This window comes from Lolium rigidum, chromosome 6 (assembly GCF_022539505.1).
Source record: "Lolium rigidum isolate FL_2022 chromosome 6, APGP_CSIRO_Lrig_0.1, whole genome shotgun sequence".
In the NCBI taxonomy this organism is placed as follows: domain Eukaryota; kingdom Viridiplantae; phylum Streptophyta; class Magnoliopsida; order Poales; family Poaceae; genus Lolium; species Lolium rigidum.
Window position 1 is genome coordinate 262,892,738 of NC_061513.1, and position 24,219 is coordinate 262,916,956.

A 24,219-nucleotide genomic window follows, 5' to 3' on the forward strand; every position below is an offset into this window, starting at 1 on the left:
TCATACCCGAATACTCGAGGGCTGCACCATTGCAATATTACAACAAATACACCCGACGTTAGGGGCTGCGCCATTACATCGTTACCGCAAATACACCAATGAATTTGTTTTCTTTGGCTCTGGATATATCTTCTTCGGCTTAGTGGATTCATTTTCTTCGGCTTATTGGATTTTATCTTCGGCGGATTCATCTTATAAGATTCATCTATATGGATATTACTGGTTTACTCTTATACAATATTACCCGAGGCATTTCGGATCAGTGGATTTATCATCAAGGATTATTATTGGATTTATTTTCTTCGGCGGATTCATCTTCTATGGTTATTAATGGATTCTTCGAGTCAATGGTTTCATCCTCTATGATATCAGTGGATTCATCTTCTATGGTTATTACTGGATTCTTCGAGTCAATGGATTCATCCTCTATGATATCAGCGGATTCATCTTTTATGGTTATTACTGGATTTATTTTTCTGCGGGACAATGGATTCATCTCCTATGATATCGGCGGATTCATGATTCATATTTAATGGCATAATCTTCAATATGGAGTGATCTCAAATACTTCATCTTGGAATCATCTTCATGGACTCATTGGCAATGGCTTCATCCTAAATGGCTTCACCTTATATGACGTCACGATTCCGTCAACTTCGTTCGACATCATGGCTAACACTCGGGGGCTCGACCATGACTTCACCTCGGGTCACAACTGCAACACAACATTTAAGTAATAATCATAACGTCACCCTAGCAACGCTCGGGGGCTCGGCTATTTCTTCATCAACAATTTCGCGGCATCCACTTTTGCTATTTGGTGGTTTCTACTTTGGCTAGACTTTTAATCTACACTCGAAGACTTCATCATGCATCGACTTCGTCGCATCCAATAAGCTAAGTGTTCTTTTATTTTACACAAAGTTGATTATCGTTTACTTTCACCGCACCCGACACTCGGGGGCTGCGCGGCATATATTTACTTTACATATCATCGAATCTGAGCATCTAACACCGCATGCGAAAAAGAGAGTCAAGGGAAAGATAGAAAAAGTTTGTTTATTTGTGCAGGAGAAAGTAAAATTCAAAGTATATAAGAGAGAACCCGACGAAATTGTCTATAGGGAGAACTCGACAAAATTGTCTTCAAGAAAGAACAGGTTCCCGAAAAATTATCTTCAAGGAGGTCCCGAAGAATTATCTTCAAGGAGGTCCCGAAAAATTATCCTCATGGAGGTCCCGAAGAATTATCTTCAAGGAGGCCCCGAAAAATTATCTTCAAGGAGGTCCCGAAGAATTATCTTCAAGGAGGTCCCGAAAATGTTTATTCAATGACAACCCGACGAATTGTCTTCAAGAAAGAACAGGACCCGAAGAATTGTCCTCAACGAGGACCCGAAGAAATTTTCCTGAGGGAGGAACTCGACGAAATTATCATCAAGGAGAAACCCAAAAAAAAAAAAAAAAAAAAAAAAAATAAGAGGAGTAAAAAAAAAAGGGGAGAAAAAAAAAGAGGATGGACAAATCTTCGGGTCCATTGACTCGTCATTTGTTCTGAGCAAGAGCATCGGCGATGTGCCTGACAACAATATAGAAGAACCCAATATATTCGGCTGTCTCATCACGCCCGAGAAAAATATAGAAGAACCCGCAAAATGGGTCATTACATTAGCCGAACAAGGCACTCGACAATATATTCTCAGAACGCCAAAGTTGCGATCAATTTCTGAATGCCGCAAATTTGCGAAGGTAAGACCCCAGATCCGTTCTGCTGGGCGTGGCATCGCCGAAGACTGCGCTCTGCTACTTTTATCCGTATCAACAGATACGAAGAAAATCCTAACGGACGCGTTAGGTACCCGATAAACATGACCGGGACTCGACGGAATGGTAAGACCTTAAGCGGCACTCGTCGAAGTTTACACCAGTATCCCGAGATCATGTCCAGGGACGTGATCTTGAAGTAGGTTTTTGCGGATTGCCACTAGAGCAGTTAACTAGTACCGATCCGTCGGATGAACTAGCCCCAATTACCATTATCCCTGTACAATATAGATATGGATGTCAAGTAAAAATAGCAACGGCCTGGAGTCGATAAAAGAGGGGCTGCGCCAAGTTCTTTATCGAGTAGTACAACTCGAGCCTGTGCCTAGGTGCAAGCACCTGTGCATAGGCTCGGGGGCTACTCTTATCGAGAGTATTGTTCACCCTCCCGATAAAGATACAAGAAAGAGGAAAAATTGTGGTGTCGATTAAAAGCAAGTTGAGCCTACACCCAAGTGCAAACACTTGGCTGTAGCCTCGGGGGCTACTCCCATCGGGAGCGCTGTTCGCGCGCCCGACAAATATGAAAAGTTCAAGAAAGAATACCAATATAGCGGCATAAGGTGTTGAGCCTACACCCAAGCACAAGTTCTTGGCTGTAGCCTCGGGGGCTACTCCCATCGGGAGCGCTGGTCGCGCACCCGATAGAAAAATAACTTTGACAGCATCTATGACAATCAAGGTTTGTAGACTCAACTCGATTCTACGACTCGAGTGGAGCCTACTCCCATCGGGAGCACATGGATTTCATCAAATCCTCCGGAAATATAGTTAAGTTCTTCATCGAGTAGTACAACTTGAGTCTATGCCCAAGTGCAAGCACTTGCCCATAGACTCGGGGGCTACTCCCATCGGGAGCGCTGCCGCGCACCCGATAATTTCAAGAATCGTCGACATCATCTACGCTACACATGATCTACGACATGGAACTCGCCTTGTATTTTCTTCGACTTTAGAGATGGTTATGCTTGGAGTTTCTACGCAAGTCTTCGACTTCCCTATAAACTCGGGGGCTACTGACATGGGCATACCCTTCGGGTACCCATTATTAGTATACCCGGCTCGGCCCAAGATGGAGAAGACCAAATATGGAGAAGGCCCAACAAGGCAACCCGAAGAAGTAGTCGACTAGGACTCTTGTAAAACCCTAGGCTGGTTGCATATATAAAGCTAGCCAGGGTACCCGAAATAGAGAGGTCAACAGATAGACAGAATAGAGACAACATAGATCCGCCTATGTCGACACCCTGTAAACATATTGTGATCATATACTGGATTGCTAGCAGCACGTAGGGATCCTCCACCGAGGGGACCCGAAGCTGGGTACGTCGTGTGCCTAATCTCGACCCCGGAATCTCCATCGTCGCTCTTCCCGAAAACCCTAGTCTACAATATGTAGGCATTGCCGAGGTATTCCCTCGTCACCATGCTCTATATTCTCTGTATCAGGTTGGTACCTCCAGGTTCCGTGCTGAGGCTATGGGGAACGAGAATAGCGCCCCACCTGCTGCAGGAGCATGGCCCGACCTGCAGCACAAGAAGCGAAATGCCATCGCCGAGCCGGGCAGGGACCGCCCGGGGGTAATTTTTTTTAACCAACTTACCATGATGTAGTCCGAATCGATACTCCCTCGGATCCAAATTAATTGACTCAACTATCTCGTAGATACGGATGTATCTAGATGTGTTTTAGCTCTAGATACTATCGCCTCCATCCCAAAGCTTTGGGCTTATATTATTTTTAGAAAGTCAAACTATACCATGTTTGACTAAGCTTTTACCAAAAATCGAGTAACATGCAAAATACAAAATTAATATCATTAAATAGATAATAAAATATATTTTCCTACGGTATCTACACGGTATTATATTTGTTGATAGAATGTTCTAAAATTTTGGTCAAACTTTGCTTGTTTTGATTTCTCAAAAATAAATAAGGCTTAAGCTTTTGGATGGTGGTAGTACATTCATATCTAGACAAAACTGAGTTAACTAGTTTGTTGTCTGTCCATAGCTAGTGTTCACGCTGCAAAAGGCTAAGAGCATCCACTATATGCATCAGTCTATCTCATACAGTAATTCAATATCACTGCTGAGGTCCGCCTTTTGTTTTGCTATTCATATGCGGATCGAAACTTTAGGGCCTTTACTCAAAAGGAAGATCAAAACTGCGGCTGATCGGGCTGCCGGTATGTTGATGCCGCCCCCATCTTCTAAATGCCTCTACAAGCACAAGGCCACGCGCCGCCTAGGTGGTGATCTTTTAATGAATATGGTATATTTTCTTAATCCACAAAACATGCCTTGATTTTTCTCCGTTTATTGTCGGTTTTTCTATGCTTGCCAAAAGTTTACAACAACAACAACAACAACCAAGCCTTTCAGTCCCAAACAAGTTGGGGTAGGCTAGAGTTGAAACCCATAAGATCTCGAAGCCAAAAGTTTAGAAACACCAAATTCGTTTGCTTACAATCATCATACAGTAATGTTCATCTACTCCAGTTTCCCTAACCCAACAAAAAATGATGTTAATTACGATTTTTAGATTAAAAGAGCACCATTAGGCGCTGTTAATTACGACTTTGAGATTAAAATGTCATTTGCAATTGTTAATTACAATTTTGAGACAAATGGTTAGTTTAACCTCGATCTCTTCCGCTCTCCATTTATCCCAACCGAACAAAAATTTAACCATTCCATTCCTCTGAAATGGAACCATTCCATTCCATTCCACGCTGTTTCGGAACCGAACACACCCTTGCATTGTTGTGAACTGTTGTCCATACACGGCCATACCCTTCCACTTACATCCAGCACTATATGCATCGATCCGTCTCGAGTCATTCAATATCACTGCTGAGATATGTTCCCATTCTTATGCAGGCTGAAACTGCTGCGCCTTTACTCAAGTGGATGCAAAATGAGGCTAATGAGGCTGTTGTGAGGACGATGGTGCCGGCACCATCTTCCGAAAACCTCTACAAGCACGAGGCCATGGGCCAGCTGGGTGGTGACCTTTTAATGAATCCGGTATATTTTCTTAATCCACATACATGATTTCATTATTATCTGTTTAATTACTGTTGGCTTTGTCTAATGCTTACCAAAAGTTCAGAAACACTGCGTTTGCTTACAATCATCATACACTAATTTTTCACTTTTCAATCTGTCTCATCCAGTATATAAACTGTTGATTTCCATTGGCTTCTTTTGTAATCATTTGCATTGTTGTCGACTGTTCTCTATGCACAACCCTATTCTTCCACTTACACCCGCACTATTTGCATCAGTCTATCTCATAGATTTATTAAATATCAATGATGAGTTCTGTTGCTATTCATATGCGAGGATGAAACTTCGTGCCTCTACTCAAATGGATAAAAAATGATCCCGATGAGGCTGCTGTGAAGACGATGGTGCCGCCACCATCTTCCGAAAACCTCCTCAAGCACAAGGCCACGGGCCATCTGGGTGGTACCCTTTTCGATAGCGGGTATATTTTCTTAATCCTCATACATGATTTGATTTTTGTCCGTTTATTGCCGGCTTTGTCTAATGCTTACCAATAGTTCGGAAACACACACACCTATTCTTACACTTACATCCAGCACTATATGCATCGGTGTCTCATAGATTCATTTTATATATCACTCGTCGATGTCCGTTGCTCTTCAATTTTCATATGCGGATCGAAACTGCTAACCCTTCATTGGTCAAAAGGATTGCAAGCTGCTGCCGATGAGGCATCTGCAGAGGCTGCCACCAAGTTACTGTCAGCCCCACCTTCTGGATGCTTATATAAGCTCAAGTCCAAGGACCAGCTGGGCCGTAACCATCCAAGGGTTCGGGTATATTTTCTTAAGCCACATATACATGCCATGATTTATGTCTGATATTATCACCGGCTCTGTCTAATGCTTTTTGGAATTCGGAAACACCAAATTAGCATGCTTATATTCATCATACACTAATTTTTCACCGTTCAGTTTGTAACATAGTGTTATGCACTCGCTTGTCAACATTTGCATTGCTCGAACTATGCACTTTACACAACCTAATTCTTCCACTTACATTCAGCGCTACGCACCAGTAGTACCTCCCATGTTTCCTTCACCATCCCGATGCCGAGCTTGCGGGAATATGGCGGGCCCATGTACATACCCCGCATATAACACCTCCTATGGCTCTATCTACCTTTCTAGTAGCTCCTTTACGAGTTACAGGTATGTATTCTCGGTGGTTTAGCATGAATTGGCATATAGTAAAGTCTTGTTTTTAGTCTTCCTGCTTCTTACATTTGTATCAATTTTCACATGCAGTCGTACCTTGTGAACTTCGTCCAATGATTAGCCGGATGTGTCCGCATGAAGGGTCTTTCACTATGCATGGCAATGGCAAATTGATGAACACCTACACGGTCTATGAGGTGTATGTCTACAAGACGCAGGCCATCACATATTTGTATGGACATGATTGGAGAAAGTTTGCTTTTGACTACGGTCTGAAGAAGGGCGACGAGCCGAGGATCGAAACTCAAACGGGCGGATATACGTAATCGCTACGCAGTTGGAGACACTTCCAAATATATAATATGTAACTTTTTTCTACTCATATCTTTTGATAACCGTTACGAGCGAGTTATTCTAAACCATTCCCTCTGTTCTAGCTTGCTGGGTTTAACATGATCAAAGCTGCAGATCCCCTGATGGAACATGAGCGGATGTCACAAAGGGCAACCACACCAGCACCGGCACCGGCTTCCCACTCTCTCGCATCGAGCACCGGTTCCTGTACTCGGCTCCGTTTATCGCATCTACCCAGCCAGTCCCCTACATCAGCATTGGTTCCTGTAGAGGCCCCATATACTACACCTGCCCGACGGGCTCTCCGTATCGACGACTGGTTCCTCTAGCTGCACCGTTCATCGCACCTGCCCAACAGTCTCTCGCATCAGCACCGGTTCCTCTAGAGGCACCGTTCATCGCACCTGCCCGGCAGTCTCCCGCATCAGCACCGGCTCGTGTACCGGCCCGGGCTCCCGCACCTGCCCCGAGCCGGATCACCGAGGTCTCGGCTCATTGCCGTGGCCACCCGTGTGGTGACCAGGACGCATCTGAAGGCTATGTTCGTGAGTATATGACAGCATAACTGCTCTTATCTTGATGTCTTCTCTGCTCAAAGTCTCACATGGTTCAGTGCATTGGTGCCATTGACTAATTTTTGGTGGTATCTATTGCTTTGAATCAGAAATTGCCTAAAAGTATCTCCAAGGATCTCAATGCTGGCCGAAGGGGCAAGATATCCCTCGTCATGGAGAGTGAAGGTCTCACCGTGGAGGGACGGTACTCCGTCAGTCCCACAGGATGGCCGCTTGGCTGTTACTTCCAGTGGAAAAAGTTCATTGACGGTGCCAAACTTCGCATTGGATCAAAGTTGAAGGTCAAGATCTTTCGATGCCGCCGTGACATGCTTGGTCATAAAGTTCGCGGTTGTCTAGTTACTGTTGCCCCATGAGCCCTTAGCAAATGCATTTGTAGTTATACTTATATAAGGTTATCTTATCTGAACTGCTAATTAATTGTATGGGTGGTAAAACTCTGGCAAGCTTTTTCTCTTAGCAAGTATGTATGTATGATCGGCTATTATGATAACTAATGTTTGTGTTCATCTTAATTTGCATTTCCGTTTTAGAAAAAAACTTAATTTCTATTTTGGCTGACCTGTTAGAGAACTATCTGATTGAACCCACAACATGATTCAAATAGATTCATTACACCGAGCCACATGTCTTGACCTTGCTATACACTACTTCCATTAATCGGTGCAAGAAGGCTTACCCGAGTCGCTTCGAACCATGGCAGATTCGAATCCACCTTATCTATCTAGAAATACAACCTTTGCGAAAAGAGGATTTGCGAGTATGGGGAGGCCGACATTGGGGACCCATGAGCCAACGAGCGTCGTCAACGTTTTAAAGGTGGCGGGAGATCGAAAGAAAAAATAAGCCAAAAATCAGTTGGTAAACAAATTCAAGAAAAGAAACATTTACCTTTACGAGAGGATGACATGCGGGACCCATGAGGCAGCGGCATCCTCAACTATTTCAAGGCGGCGGGGCATCAAAAGAAAAAAGGAAATAGCCGGAAATTAATTAGGGTCAAAAATAAATCCATCAAAGGAAACTTTTATTGTTCATAGAGGATGACATGTGGGACCGACTTGCCGACTGACGTCGTCATCGTTTCAAAGGGGGCGAGGGATCAAAAGAAAAAGGCAAATAGCCAGAAATTAGGGGAAAAAAATAAATCCAACAAAGGAAACTTTTATTGTTCATAGAGGATGACATGCGGGACCCATGAGCCAGCGGCTTCCTCAACGTTTCAAAGTCGGCATGAGATTGAAAGAAAAAGGCAAGTGACATAATATCAGGAGCCAAAAATAATCCAAGAAAAGAAACTTTATTGTACATAGAGGATGACATGCGGGTCCCATTTTGTAGCAGCGGTCTCAACGCTTCCAAGGCGGCACAGGACCGAAAGAAAAAATGAAGTAGCCAGAAATCAGGGTGTGAAAAAAAATCCAAGAAAAGAAAGATTTCAATTGGGCTGTATCTGGACATCTGGGCCTTCGAACTATCCTGCTGGGCCTTTTGACTCGTACAATTTCAGCCCACTCCAAAACGGGAAAGGTCGGATTTTTCTCAAAAAAAAAACAGGAAAGTCCTATGCTTCGCAAAAACAAAAAACAAGGAGATTCAACATATAAGTTTGTTTATGTAGATATAAAGATTTAATTTATCCCGTTTGCAATAGCTCAGAGCGAAATACAACGTTTATTGTCTGCAAAATAAAATATCACATGTTTCTTGTACGGGGAGGCTGACATCGGGGACCCATGAGCCAGCAGCGTCGTCAACGTTTCAAAGGCGGCAGGGGACCGAAAATAAAAAAAAGCCAAAAATCAGTTGGTAAAAAAATACAAGAAAAGAAAACATTTATCGTTCTGAGAGGATGACATGCGGGACCCATGAGGCGGCTGCATCCTCAACGTTTCAAAGTCGGCATGAGATCGAAAGAAAAAGCCAAGTGACATAATATCAGGAGCCAAAAATAATCCAAGAAAAGAAACTTTATTGTACATAGAGGATGACATGCGGGTCCCATTTTGTAGCAGCGGTCTCAACGTTTCCAAGGCGGCACGGGACCAAAAGAAAATGAGGCGGCAGCATTCTCAACAATTCCAAGGCGACGGGGATCAAAAGAAAAAAGGAAATAGCCGAGAAATTTATTAGGGGTCAAAAATAAATCCACCAAAGGAAACTTTTATTGTTCATAGAGGATGACATGTGGGACCGACACGCCAACATGGCGTCCTCATCGTTTCAAAGGGGCGGGAGATCAATAGAAAAAGGCAAATAGCCAGAAATTAGGGGTCAAAAATAACTCCAAGAAAGGAAACTTTTATTGTTCGTAGAGGATGACATGCGGGGCCCATGAGCCAGCAGCTTACTCAACGTTTCAAAGGTGGCATGAGATCGAAAGAAAAAGGCAAGTGACCAAATATCAGGAGCCAAAAATAATCCAAGAATTATTGTACATAGAGGATGACATGTGGGTCCCATTTTGCAGCAGCGGTCTCAATGTTTGTAATGCGGCTTGAGAACAAAAGAAAAAGAAAGTAGCTAGTAATTAGGGGGTGAAAAAAAATCCAAGAAAAGAAAGTTGATGGACATAGAGGATGACATGCGGGTCCCTTGAGCCAACAGCTTACTCAACGTTTCAAAGGGGGCAGGGGATCAAAATAAAAAGGCAAGCCAAAAATCAGAGGGTGAAAAAAAATCCAACAAAGGAAACTTTTATAGCACATAGAGGATGACATGCGGGTCCCATGAGCCAGCAGGTTCCTCAACGTTTCAAACGTGGCATGAGATCGAAAGAAAAAGGCAAGTGACCAAATATGAGGTGCCAAAAAAAACTCCAAGAAAAGAAAGTTGATTGCTCATAGAGGATGACATGCGGGTCCCATTTAGGCTGCGGCGGTCTCACCGTTTGAGAGGCGGCGGGGATCAAAAGAAAAAGGCAGGTGACCAAATATCAGGAGCCAAAAATAATTCAAGAAAAGAAAGTTTTATAGTCCATAGAGGATGACATGCGGGTCCCATTTAGCAGCAGCGGTATCACCGTTTGAGAGGCGGCAGGGGATCGAAAGAAAAAGGCAAGTGACCAAATATGAGGTGCTAAAAAAATCCAAGAAAAGAAAGTTTTATAGTACATAGAGGATGACATGCGGGTCCCATTTAGCAGCAGCGGTATCACCGTTTGAGAGGTGGCAGGGGATCGAAAGAAAAAGGCAAGTGACCAAATATGAGGTGCCAAAAAAAATCCAAGAAAAGAAAGTTTTATAGTACATAGAGGATGACATGCGGGTCCCATTTAGCAGCAGCGGTATCACCGTTTGAGAGGCGGCGGGGATCGAAAAAAAGGCAAGTGACCAAATATGAGGTGCCAAAAAAACTCCAAGAAAAGAAAGTTGATTGCACATAGAGGATGACATGCGGGTCCCATTTAGCAGCACGGCGGTCTCAACGTTTCCAAGGCGGCAAGGGATCAAAAGAAAAAGGAAGTAGCCGGAAATCAGGGGGTCAAAAAAATCCAAGAATAGAAAGAATTTTGGTTCATAGAGGATGACATGCGGGACCCATGATCCTGCATCGTAAACGGCTCGATCGGAGAACGTTGAACGAGATGGCGCGATCGAGAAAAAAAAACAATGCCAGAGAGGCTGCCATCTGGGCCCTACATCCCTCGGCGGTGCGGATTTGCGTTGACTCGGCCGGCGAACCCGAGATTTCGAGATGCACCACGTCCCGGGCCACCATACGCGATGTTTTGGCCGCTTTCGTCGGGCTAGGTGGCCTCAAAAACGAGAAAAACAAAGTTTTGACATGCACCACGGAGGGACCCAAAATCGTCGGCCATGGTACACCAGCAACTACGGCGCGACTTCAACTTCGTCGGCCATGGCAACTTTTCTTGTAGTGTACGTTGGAGACGTATCTGGCTCTGGTACATACGGTTCTGGCGGATAGCTATAAGACCTCGTCCTCTTCTCCATTACGTGAACTCTTGATATGGCTTCGGCTCTAAGATCATCACAGAACCGTCGGATCTCCAGGAAGTGTCGGCAGTTCCTTAGCAGATGGCTGGACTTCTCTCGACCATCCTTCGGATCAATGTAAGAGTGGAGGTAGCATGGTGCCTCGAGTTGCTCCGTAGCCGATAAATACGGCGAACGGGTGCGGCCATGGATCGGTTGCGTGTCCCGCTGTCCTTGTTCGGACTGGCGAGGGTGAGTCGTTGTACGTTCTTCCTCTTCACGGTGTGAGTCCCTTCGTCTTTTCCTTCGTCCCGTTGTGAGGTCGAAACTTCCTCGGCTGCCTCCTTGCACGTTTCTGGACGGGATTTCCAAGGTTGCTGCCGGAGCGTCACCTGTCGGGACTGAGGTCCTCGAGCCAGATGTACTTGTCCTAGGGAGGCGAAGAAAACCTCCGGTGTCGATGATGAAGTGAACGCCTCCAAAAGTTGCGGTCATGCCGTCGCACGATTCTGCAGGGATCGAGTGCGGCGACTCGAGATGTGGTACGAAGTCGAAGGATCCGCAGCGGATCGTGTCTTTTGGATCTGGTGGCGTTGGTGACTCGAGTACGAACGCTGCAGATGTGACTGGTATCGCCGATGACCTGCCTTGTGCCGACAGGGTTCCCACAGACGGCGCCAATTGTCGAGGGTGCTCCTCGGCAATGCCCTCCGATAGGGGCTTAGGGTTGATGGAATCCTACAAGCTGACACGAGACATCGGTTCACAGACAAGCGGGGAGAGCGATTTACCCAGGTTCGGGGCCCTCGATGAGGTAAAACCCTTACATCCTGCCTATCTGTTCTTGATTATGATGATAATGGGTTACAATGGGGTGCCGAATAGTTCGGCTGAGATCTCGTTGAGATGGCTAAGCGCTATGGTGACCTAGCTCTAAGCTCTTGGTGGCTAAGATTGCTAAGATTGATTGTACCCCTCGGCAGCCCCTCTCCTGGCCTTTATATAGGAGGCCAGGTCTCAAGAGGTCTAACCGAGTACGACTAGACTTTACAATAGATCTATCTCTAAACTTTCCTTGTTCGGCTCCTTCCGTTTCTTGTACTTCAAGGAATCTTCCGTTGCACCGTCCTAGTGACCCACCTTGCCATCAGGTACCTTCATGGGCCTCCAGCTAGGCCGTATAGGGTAGAGCAACATCGGTTACCCGAAGGGTAATGCCCACGTCACCACCCTCTTCTCACTCAAAGCTTGCAAGAACTCCGCCGCATTACGGAACAGGGCGTCCAGCCGTCTGAAAGGGTCCACAATGCTAGGGTCACACACCCAAGCCTCCTTCAACGCCTCCTCAACCCCCTCAAGGTTCAACCAGAAGGCCTCAAATTTAAACCTCCTCTTTGGCTTGAAAGCCGCGCTCAAAGAAAGGTGAATCGGGGCGTGGTCCGACACCGATGAGGACAAGGCCTGTAAGAAGGTGTCCGGGTGCATGAGATCCCAGTCCACTGAAGCTATGGCTCGGTCAATACGCGTAAGAGTTGGAGCCTCATGCTCGTTGTGAATCTCCTACCATGCAGGTAGAGATCCTTGATCTCATGCTCCTGAACGAACTGTCTAAATCTCGCCATCATGAATCTATCTAGGCGATCATTACTTTTCTCCTCCGCATACATGATCATGTTAAAGTCTCCAAGTAACAACCACGGCCCCGGACAGAGACTCCTCCTCTCAGCTAGCTCCTGCAGAATGCTCAGCTTATCCTCATGTGTTTGCGGCCCATACACAATGGTGAGCCACCATCTATTGTTATCTCTGGGGATAACTTCCCCGGTAATCGCGTAGGCGTCAAAACTCGCTCTCTCTATGTCCACATAGGACTTGTTCCACGCAAGAAGGATCCCACCTCTCGTCTCAACAGCAGGCACATACACAACCATCAAACGATGGCCCCAAACATTGCATAACTAGAAAGTCATCGATTACATTCAGTTTAGTCTCCTGAAGACAAATAATACTAACTCTAAGACTAGCTACAAACTCCCGCACCGCATCTCGTTTGGCTGGATCGTTCAGACCACGAACATTCCAGCACAGAATCTCAAACATGCAATCCATAAAAACTGGGAAACACTCCTCCAACCTCAACGACCTACTGCACTGGCTGTGCCCTCAGGCAGTGCGCCTCCCTCTCAAAGCTCGTGGGTAGCTCCTTGCCAAAGATGGCTGCAAGGACTCTCAGGTGGGCCTCCCTGATCGGCGAGTCAGAGAACTCCTTGAAGCGCCTCAGGTCATCATCGCTGACTGCAAGGTTCTCCGGGCATAAACCCAACGCCTTGAGCAAAGTGCTCTCGGCCGCTGAAGCCATCTTGACTTGCGTGCCAACCTTAGCAGCAACCGATCTCCTCGTCACCCTCTTGGGCGTGAAAGGCTCCGCATCCGCTCGAAGCCCAGTGGTCCTCTCGAACTCGCTCAACAGGGGTGGTGCTAGGGTTTTGAGGATCGAGGCGCAAAAGTTCTTGACGCGGGCCAGCTCCGCACTCTCGCCCTGACACGACTCCACCACCATCTCTGGCACCTGAGCCTGTGGGTCCTGACCCCCCTCTGGCTCCACCTCAAAAGCGACCAGCTTGGTCCCCGACGCAAACTCCAACTAACGGCCCAAATCTCTAGGGACGAGCTGCATCTGGCTGTTAGGGCCGGTGTAGCTCACGCTGCAGTCACCCTGGTTGCTGGCCCCAACTGATCCTGCCTCAACAGACTCCAGCGACTCCCCCAAACCAGCCTCCAGCGTGTCTCCCTTGGAACCATATGGTGCACAGGATTAGACACCGAGATGCACACATACTCATCTGGCCGCAAAGGATCCCGCGCGCCCTCCACGGATCCCATCGTCGCAGGAGCAGCACTGGCGGGTCCCTCGAGAGATCCTATCGGGGAGGCTGGACTCCTGTTCAGCGCAGCATCATAGTCTCCACATGCCGGCCCACTTGGACCAACCTCCTCTGGATCCGCGCCAGGCAGCGACTCGGAGGCGTCGGCCCACACCAACTGCTCCACTACGGGTGCGCGCGAACCAGCCACCGCCACGTCGCCCGTCTCCAACGCTCTTTCCACCCTTGTCTCTACTGCATGCAGGCTTTTGACGCCACACGCATCGTCCGCTTGCACCACACTCTTCCCGCTTCGCTCCTCCAGAAACGGACACACCGACTCTTCCCTTTCTCTGTAGCTATCTCTGCTCCCCCTGGCCTCCCCTCGTCAGCCGCCGGAGCTTTGGCAGCTTTGACCTGCCAGCTCTTTTGACCAGCACTCGTTCTCGCAGTTTGAACGGAACCCGGCCCAGCTGTTTGAACGATGAGAGGCGCGGGGCTGGCCATCGCTGGCAGCGCCACCCTCTTCTCCGGCACCGGCGCCGCCGCAGCACAGGCCGGCGCGAGCCCCTGCAGTGAAGCACCTCCTGGCCCGCGACGTTGATCAGGCACACCTCTCCGCCACGCGAAGTTCCTCGCGGTGCGCTGCGGCCCTCCGCCACGGCCACCCTCACCTCCATCTCCTCCGCGCCCGTCCGGCTCCGGCAAACCTTGTCCACGGCCGTGCACCCCCAGAACGTTCCCCGGCACCACAACCACCTCCTCTTCGACACGCACCAGATGAATGAGCACACAGTATTGTAGTATTTTGATTTCCTCAATGCCCACGCCGCCAGACCTAGTCACCGCTGCCTCAGTCCTGACCACCGCCGGGCGCGCACCGCCCGCAGACACCGGCTCCGGCACCGCCAGAATCCGCGCCACTGGGATAGCCTCCAAATCCAAGGTCCAGGCTGTGAGCTTGAAGAGCGACATGTCGCTGCGGGCCTTCGTCTACGGCGCGACGGTGTCGATGGCGCAACTCTTTCCGAGAAGATCCTCGACGACTCCAGTGTCCCACGCATGCGGCGGCAGCCCCTCGAGAATCAAGAAGACCTTGCTCCTCATCGGCACCAACCGCGCCTGCGCCTGGCGGTTCCACTTCCGAAACGACAGCGGCGCACCGGAGACCAGCACGGCCGGCATCGTAGCGACGTGGTCGCGCAGCTCAACCGACCCGAAGACCACCAGGAAGTCCTCAGGCGCAAAGCTGTGCACCGACACCGCACCCTCCGGCACACCGCGCCACCTCAACGCCGCCAACACCTGCTCTGCAGAGACCGCAGGCCTGCACCCGCCGATGGTGGCGACCATGGCGAGCTGGAGCCTCTGCTCCAGGTCACACATGGCCGCCGTCCGCCGGACAACGCAGAGCAACGGCGCCACCGCAGGAACCTCCAGTCCAGCCTCCCGCGTCGGCACCCACTCCGGCACGACCGCGAGCGGCGGCCCCTCCTCCATGGGCGGAAGCCTAGAGACCATGTGCGGCAGGGGCGGGGGTGGGGGAGGGATTGGCGATTGCACCCGCGGGGACGGCGTCCGCGAGCCCCTCTCATGCTGGCGACCCAGCTGCGCCCTCTCCGGCGACCTGCGGCGGCCAAGCTTGGCGAGCGCCAGCTGCCGCAGCTCCTCCTCCGTGGACGGACTCCTCGGCCTCTTGCACTCCATGGCAGGGTGCCCTTTTTTCTAGCACCGCATACAGACCTCCGCGTTGGTGCACTCCCGCTTGCGGTGCCCCGGCAAGAAGCAGCGGAAGCACAGGCCCCTCATCTCCGTCGCCGGCGCGCCCCAGCCATCGGCGCCAACCTCGTTCCTCGCCTCGATCCTCCTGGTCCATTGCTTGCCCTTCGACGGCCTGGGCACCCCCCAGACCAGCCTGTCTTGGACCCGCGCCCGCCCCTCCGGCAGCGCCAACTCCTTCTCTCTCGCTTCCGGCCGCGGCGCGACGCTCCCGCCCGACGACGCCGATGAGATCCCGAGCCCCGACACATGGTCGTCCCGCCTCAGCGACGCCGACGAGACCAACTCCGGGCTCCCCTCCAGCACCCAGCGATGCGAGAACCCCGGCGGATGAGATACGGTGGAGTCCATGGCCGGCGACGCGAAGGCGGCGCGGCGCCAGTCGGCGGCGGCGCAGCAGAAACGCTACCTACGCAGAAGCCCTACCTACGCGCCGTCTCCAGTCGCCGATTTAGTACTGGTACCAGACCCATGATAGAAATGTGTAGGCCTCCAACTGTACATCGCATATAGGGGCGGAGCTATGTGTATGTTAGTATGTTAGGGGGCCTTTGCCCCCCCCCCCCCTAGCTATGGACTTCGCTCCCTAGCCGTTTTTATGTATCTCCACGATGGGTCAGATATATGGCAATGTCAAACATGAAGTTAACTGAATTAACAAATTTATATAATTAGATTCAACAGTATGCATCAAGCGTCTTTCCCTGTCATCGTTCAATGTAATAAGGCTACAAGTTCGTTTCTGTTGCTACTCGTCAGACGCTAGCATTAGGGCAGCATTTTCTTTTATTTCGTGGTTCTTGTATTTTGCCTGAACATGGAGTCGTTATCTCGCTGGTAATGAAATTCGCTTGGAGAAAAAAAGTATATATGCATCAAGCGATAATAAAAGGTTTACCAAAACGCCATGAAAAACTTGAAATATTAATTGATCATATAAAGTTTAACAATGAAATATTGAGACTCCCAACTATAAAAAAAGACCAATAAATGGTAGAAAGTACGGCATTAGATCTCGATTGTCTAAAAACAAGATCAGATAGTAAGATATATTAATAAATACATGTGAATTGTTAAGAGCATTACATTCTAAAATGCCTTTATACATCATTGAACATTTTAAAGTGATGTATCACGACATCCGCATTTTTTCTTTCTCCACATAGAAAATTTTATTGGATAATACATCGCCACTAATCCGATAGAACTAATATGTTCATAATTCTCATTGCTAAAACCTCTCTCGATTGTTGTAAGAATAGTGCAAGTTTTAAGAGTCCATAAACAATTGGATAGAAAATGTTTCCTTATATCCACCATTTTTGAGAGAGTTTGAAAATATTATTTATGGCATATAATCGATCATTTGATCGAATGTCGGCAATGTACTGAGAAAAGGCGACGCAACGAACTGTAATATCAGGAGAAGGATGAGCAGTAAATGAGCCAGCGCTTCACGACCACTGTCGCACTATTGCTCATGAGACATCGCTTCATGGCCGCTGCCGCGAACACCGTTCTGCTACTCAACAACGCCGTCGTGCTCAGGATAAACTATATGACTGGAGGGAATGGCCCCGAGGGGCTGACGCGGGTACACTATTGCGCAAGGTGTAGCCACACGTACACGTGCGTCATGGAGGATGCAGCGGTGTCCGCTAGATCAGTCGATTGTTGGGGGGGATTAGAATCACATCCCTAGTAATCTACCTAACTTACCTTACATCAGCAGGATTCAACTGCTACAAAAAAGAGCAAATAGTTATGATGTAATTTATGCATGTTGATCACCATAATGGTGCTTGGAATCGGTTGTTAAGAACAATTAAGTTTTGAAATATATGTTGCAGTATTCAAGACTACCAAAGAGATTGAATTTTTATACTGTTTTTTAAGTTAATTTTTTTACTGTATATCATGTAAGATTTAGATGCTCTATCTGTTTAGTGTGAAACGTAGGCTGATCTCCTTTCAAAAAAAAAAAACGTAGGCTGATCCAGGTGGTATAAACGAATGTGTCGATCAATAAATTTTGTTTTGTTTATCAGTAAAATTGGAACGCTTTGTCGACAAAATTAGTTGTAAAGCTGACCCCATCAAGAAGGAAGTTGTGGGCTGACATGGTGGATTCCAATCCGATCGATCTCACTGACAGACTGCGACACAACAAGTCTTACGAAATAAGTACAGATTTTTTATTCCAGTATACAACATATCACACTTAATCCCCGGTCATATAAACTTGGAAGAAAAACGATACTTGATCAAGCCGATGGATCGCAGCAGCTAAGCAGTAGTACTAACAAGAAGCTTCCGTGTAAGTTCACTTGATGCAGGCGCCGGCCACGGTCCACTTTGCCCGGTGCTTCTCCCAGGTCGGCAACATGGTATAATTCCTCCAGTCATCAAGAACCCCCCTCAGATCCCTCATCTTCTTGCTCAACCCCACACAGCAGTTCGCGTGCATCGTCACAATCTTCCCCAGATCCTTACCATAACTACAGAACCCACCCATGTGCTCCGGGTCCAGGTACCGCAGCCGGACCCCGAGCTCCGCCACCAGCCGCGCCTTGATCGCGTTGAACACCGGCTGCTCGTTCATGCCCGGGTAGCTTCCCCTGGACTCGTGCCACAGCTTCGTCATGGCGATCGTCCGCCGGTTCGGCTTCATGTGGAAGAAGCCGGTGTTGGGCAGGTTGTCGATGTTGTCGGGGTCCCCAAAGTAGTTGTCGGAGGAGATGGTCATGTCGGCGTAGGCCGTCACGTGCTTGAACGGGTCGCGTAGCCACATCACATCGACGTCGGTGAAGAGGAAGCCGTAGCCGAGCTCCAGGATGCGGCGCTGGAGCTTCAGCTTGCTCCACACCAGATCCAGCCACTCTTCGGGGCCGAAGAAGTCGGGGTTGATGCCGGGGATGGCGTGCTGGTAGCAGTGGCGGTGCACGGCCAGGCAGCGCGCGTGGGCGGCCGGGTCCATGGTCACCACCAGGACGTGCGGGAGGAGCCGGGCCGTGCCGTCGCCGATGCGGAAGCTCTCCAGGAAGAGGTCCAGCAGCGAGCCTGGCGCCACCCAGGCTTGGTTCACGCAGGTGATGATCACGGTGCCGTCGTCCATCGCCGCCCGCGACACCGCCGCCGCCAGCCCCCGGAACTCCTCCGCCTCCTCCGCGCCCTGATTGACAAGACACGAATGCATGATCAGTCAGCAGTGCTACCTTTTGCTTTTAGATTTACCGTGATGACCTCCAACTAACAACATCATTAATTTTACTGACTACTACAAAGAAGTTTGATCAACAAAGAAGTTCGATTGATTAAATTCAGTGGCAAATTGACAATATATACTCTGTTTGGTTGTAAAAAGGAGTAGTTGGTCAACTATAGTTGGTAGTATAAGTAGATCATTTGATTGAAAAACTAAATGAATCAAACTCGTAATTTAAGTTTAACTAACCTCTTCTTGGTGCTCTCTGCTTAATTGAAAGAAGATCACTAGGAACGACAGCAGCATGAGTAGTAGCAGTAGCAAAAGAAGAATTGACCTTCAGTATGGTGTCAGCCTGATGAAGGCCATGATCGTCTCCTGCTACCGCAACCGACGGCGCGTGATGAACAGTATGAGCCGTATCGTTGCGGCGGTGGTACTGCTCGTCCGACGATCGCTGGCCGGAAATCTGTCCGTGCGTCCAGGCGTAACTGAGCCCCTCCGCCGGTGCCCGGTACTGGACGAGCAAGACAAGGGTGAGCGCCGTGGCAGCGCCGAGGACGAATGACACCGCCTGCCGCGCCATGATCTCCGCGACGATGGCCTTCGCCATCATAGATCACTAGCTAACCGATGGTGTGTCCTCTCGTTCGTTATACTAGAGAGTAGAAACTGACTAGAGCACTGCACTAGTGAAGTACACTGATGAAATGTACTGTATATATGATAGAATAAGATGGACAGGACTAGATGGAGTGTACGAGGTGTTCCGGGGACTGCGGCGTTTGTGTGCTAGCTTAGGGGACAGGAGGCCCTTTTTTGCGAAAATTTCAAAAAGGTACAAGTTTAAAAAAATGTAAAAATAATTGGATGATCTATTCTACTCCCTCAATTCCTAAAAAGGCTTGGCAACTTTTTCTAATGAATCTATAGCTAAAACATATGTATATACCTCCGTATCTACACACGTTGGGAAACTCTTTTAGAAGCAGGGCGTGTATAAACAGGGGGCCATTTTTTTTTCCGGTGGGATTTAGGTGAAAGCTGTGCATGGCCTTGTCATTGCTGATGACGGCGTCACCTATATGGTGTTGTTCCCTTGTTGAAGGCGTCACGTTGTTGATCCCCCGTTTTGAACTGACGGATTCTATCCCTCCGCCTCAATCTGCTACCCTCGGTGGTCTCGCTTCGGACAAGCTTCTCTTGTAGTGTCCTGCGGATCACCCTTTGATCTGTCACTGATGTTCTAGCCCTCTCACCTCATCGGCTTGGCTACTTATACACGGCCTTACTTCGGTAGCTGACGACCCGCCTAGTGTCTTGGGGGCCTTTGCTAGGTCGGCGTCTGGTCGTAGTTTCGGCCGGTGTGCCTATCCCAATGCTATTGGAAGATGTTGTGTTGCTGGTTTGGACCTAGCCCAAGCTCGGGGGTGGTGGTTCGGGGTCTAGGTGAAAACTTTGCAGGAACTCGATCTCTGCCGCGCCATGCACCTTCTTGGAGGCATCGCCGCAAGACCCCCCCCCCCCCTCCTTTGGATCCTCAAGCTCTGCTAGGCTGCTGGCCCTTCGTTGAGTTCCCCTTGGGTTGTTGTGTTGGTGCGTAGGAGGTTTGTTTGCGTGGACTCGATCGTGCTCGCTCCGGTGCAATAGAAGACAAGGTTATGTCAACCTCGCGTTTGGTGGCGCACTTTGTGTCCTCTTTTGTTGTTAGTTTGCGGTTTGTGCGTGCGTGTTGTAACTCTTGGTGTAACTCCTAGCCGGTTATTGGCTTCATTAATTTAAAGACGGGCTCATTTCGAGTTTTCCGTCTAGAAACAGGGAGTACCATCATGTAACTCCAAAGCGAAAAACTCTGTATTCCAGGCTGTACCGAAATGACAAAAGTTTAATATGAGAGTAGTGGACAATGCTACTACGTCTGTTTCAAAGAATAACGCTTATATTTTTTTCGAAAAGGGGCCAAATTTTTAGGAAAAAAATTTAGTATGTATAATCCAAACTCAACACCGTTAGATTCATCATGAAATATATATTTATATGATATCTACATATTCCGTGGTTGTTGATATTTTTTTTAAAAGTTTGATCAAACTTTACTTAGCTTGATTTAAAAAAAATATAACCCTTATTCTATGAAATGGAGGTAGTAATTTTCAGACCACCAAAGTTTATGAGTGTTTGTCATGTTTGTGTATCACATGCTAAAAGTATTTCGTGATGCGAATTTAGACACTGCCAGAATACATCATTTTTCTAGATATTTTTAAAACTATAAAACTGTCGTTCTTGATTTTCCTTTTTATAATGGCTACAGCCTGAGCTCTAAACCGTACTTCTGGGGTTCCGGGCTCATAAAATAGGCAGTTCCGGACATCCCGCCGGTCCATGGAGGACTCCCACGAAACCGATGCACGTAGACGCGCCACTAGTGCATATAGATAGAGTAGTATATGCTCGTTAGTCTCGAGTTGTCGACTAGAGTGGAGCAGCTCAGACAATCAACAAATTTCCAATTATTCATATGGTACTCCCGAGCATCTAATTTGGCATGGGGTGAAGTTCTTCGCACCGAAACACTACATGAAAATTATTAGTATACTCACATGCCCCGGAAACTTCCGTAGAATAGACGTGACTATAATTAATGGTCCATGCATGATCGATGCCTTTTTTTCCTACCACAAGGGATAGACCCTGCAGGGTCTAGTTCTGGATCTGGTCAGTGTGGCAGTACGTACAAAAACTAGCTATACTACATTAGAGCATCTCCACGGTCACCACCACCACCCCCCCCCCCCCCCACAAGTCTATTTCCGGCCAGCGCGACTCAATACGGTGTTTGGCGCTTCAAACAAAGCGAGAAGCGAGACGGAAAGTGGCAGGCCCGCTGTTATTGCACACGAATGAAACGTCGCAGCTTTGAATTAATGGCGATGGAGGGTCAGGCGAGATGTCCCGTCAGCGCTGCACCTCCCCGAAGCGTAGCTGCGCCTCCTCCACATGTTGCCGCCATTCGCACGTCACCACGCGTTCCCGCTCTTTCTTCCGCGTATGCCTATTCCCGCGTTTTCTTCACGCCTCTTCTCGCGTAGCTAGCGTCTATAAAAGGTCTCCTTAGCTCAATGGACGTCACCAAAGCCGTCGGCATCCCTTTCTACGCTGCAAACACATGCCTCGTCGCCTACACACCACCTACCCAATGATGAACCGCGCTGGCGGCGGCGGCACGGCATGCGCTACTCGAGTCGTTTGATTCTTAGAAGAAGCTGCAGTACGATGCCCGTACCCGCGGGGAGGACAATGACGCATGGGTTCGTCCTGGTGTCGAACTCTCCCTCCAGCAGGAGCAGCTGCAGAGGGTAGGCGAAGACGCGGCGAACAAGCACCGGCGTCTTCTCGTCATGCTCCATAGGGAGAGGCGGTCACGACGCAGAAGCTGCGGCGGAGGGGAGGTGATGATGGGGCGAGGCCATCGAACGCACTGCCGGGTAGCCAGTAGGCTAGGGTTAAATAATCTAGCCGATTTTCATTCAAATTTGTAAAATATAATTGAATTTGAATAAAAACCTTTATTTTCTGCATCTTTATTGATTTGGCCTCGTATGGGGGACGCGATTGGACAGCAACCTCCCCAAACACAGCACACAAAAAAACGTTCACTAAATATTCGATCTGACTCCGTTTGGTAACGCTTTAGAAGACGCAACTAAAGATGCTTTAAGTGTCTTCTACTTTAACAAAATACACGATGGATAAAGGATTCAAAAGCAACCGAGTCCAGCACAGCCGTCACCGTTGACAAGTAAAACACCGGTCATCTTCTACATTGCCAGCGATGGGCATAGAAGACACAGTCCACTGTCGTGGCTCCATTGAAGGGACTCGGCCGAACAAGGAGGTTGCAAAATACACTAGTAAAAAATATACCTTATATTTTTAGTTTTAAAAAGCATTAATATCGGTTGTGCTATGAATCTAGATTAAAGGGTGCGTTAGCGCCGGTTTATGCACCGGTTCGTGCGGCCAGAACATTTGTAATATCCCAGCATTTGGGGTTACAAAAAAATAGAGGAAACAGATGTGTGCATTGCATTCATGCATGGAAAATCCGGGGAATTTTCGCGCTTTTTTTTAAAACTTTCAAAGTGATCGAGATTTCTCTTGCATCGGTGGAATTGAGTTAGTCATCGATGTGAGTGCGACAAATTTCGACATGACCTTTGTGAATTCATGTGTTTTTGGGAGAACCAATTTGAATTCAATCAAATATGGATAATATGAATTCAAATAGAAATTGAATTGAATTTGAATTCCAAACTACAACAAGAAATACAATGTTTAAAAGTAAGCACATTTGATAATTCCAAAAGAATAAGTAATTTAAACTTTACTACAAATATCATTACCAATTATTTACAAGTCACATAAATATAAATAGAGAATGATTACAAAAGGAAAATAAAAGAAGACCTAAATCTAAATCTTCTCGATCTTCCAATCTTCTTATTCTTCATCTGCAAAACAAACAACAAAGAAAAAGGAAATTGTTGGGTGAATATTAAAATGTTGCCATCATCCATGATGAGGCATTTTAATGTTGGAATCTAGCTAATGGGAGTTAAGAACTAATCTTGATCCCCAAATAGTGATTAGAGGGAGGAATATTTTTCTTAGGCAATAACAGGGGACAAATAGAATACACTTGGATCGGGAGAGGCAACACCGATCACGAGACAAAAATGAGTAATTGAAGGCAACAAAGGACTAGAGGCAGCACCAAATCTAATTTATCCTTAGGCAACAATATTATTTCCCTCTAATCTAGCAAGAATCCTCTAAAAGCCCACAAGGTTATTTATTTGAATCGAGTATTGACATGGAGAAGTCAATATGATTCTAGTCCATATATTAGAAGCCACTTGCTAATTAAGCAAAGTCTTAATTAACATAATAGTCACACTTGATCTTATTAAGCTCACATATATTATACACTTGGCAGTACCAAAAATAAAGGGAAGCACTAGATAAGCACAAGCCAACCGTATACCTTGCACTATGAGGCAAAGAAGATCAGGTTGGATACACACATGCAGCACAGTCACTAGAAACAGGACACACACAGGCAGCACCGTCACTGCATGCACATCATGTGTTGTCACTTCCCCAGCAAACTCCAGCACTACAAAAGCAAAGCAGTAGCCAACCGCATCACACTTTGCTCACATTCACCTTAGTCACCAAAGCAGCTCAGCTAGCCATCGTTTGCACTAGCAAAAATCCACTCAAATATCAAGAACAACATCAATAGATCCTCTTGCCAGCCTTGTGCATGATCTACCGACAAGATCACATCCACCGCCATAAACAAACACCACCGATGATTTCTTAGAAGAAATAGGAAACAAATCAAGAATCTAGGAGGAGCAGGCTGACCACAAGAAGAAGATCAAA

General features: G+C 47.7%; 1 protein-coding gene across 1 annotated transcript; it reads right to left on the reverse strand.

Annotated features, from left to right (window-relative positions):
• Nucleotides 1-17,886: 17,886 nt before the first annotated feature.
• Nucleotides 17,887-19,381, reverse strand: LOC124664051 (uncharacterized protein At4g15970-like). Its single transcript, XM_047201657.1, has 2 exons — nt 19,106-19,381; nt 17,887-18,735 (listed from the first exon to the last, which is right to left on the reverse strand). The coding sequence occupies exons 1-2, from the start codon at nt 19,379-19,381 to the stop codon at nt 17,887-17,889; spliced, it is 1,125 nt and encodes a 374-aa protein (XP_047057613.1).
• Nucleotides 19,382-24,219: the final 4,838 nt, after the last annotated feature.

Coding starts and splice junctions, on each gene's coding strand:
- LOC124664051 (XM_047201657.1), bottom strand. CDS start 19,381: ATGGCGAAGGCCATCGTCGCGGAGATCATGGCGCGGCAGGCGGTGTCA. Junction 18,736..19,105: donor AGGCTGACACCATACTGAAG/GTCAATTCTTCT, acceptor CTTGTCAATCAG/GGCGCGGAGGAGGCGGAGGA.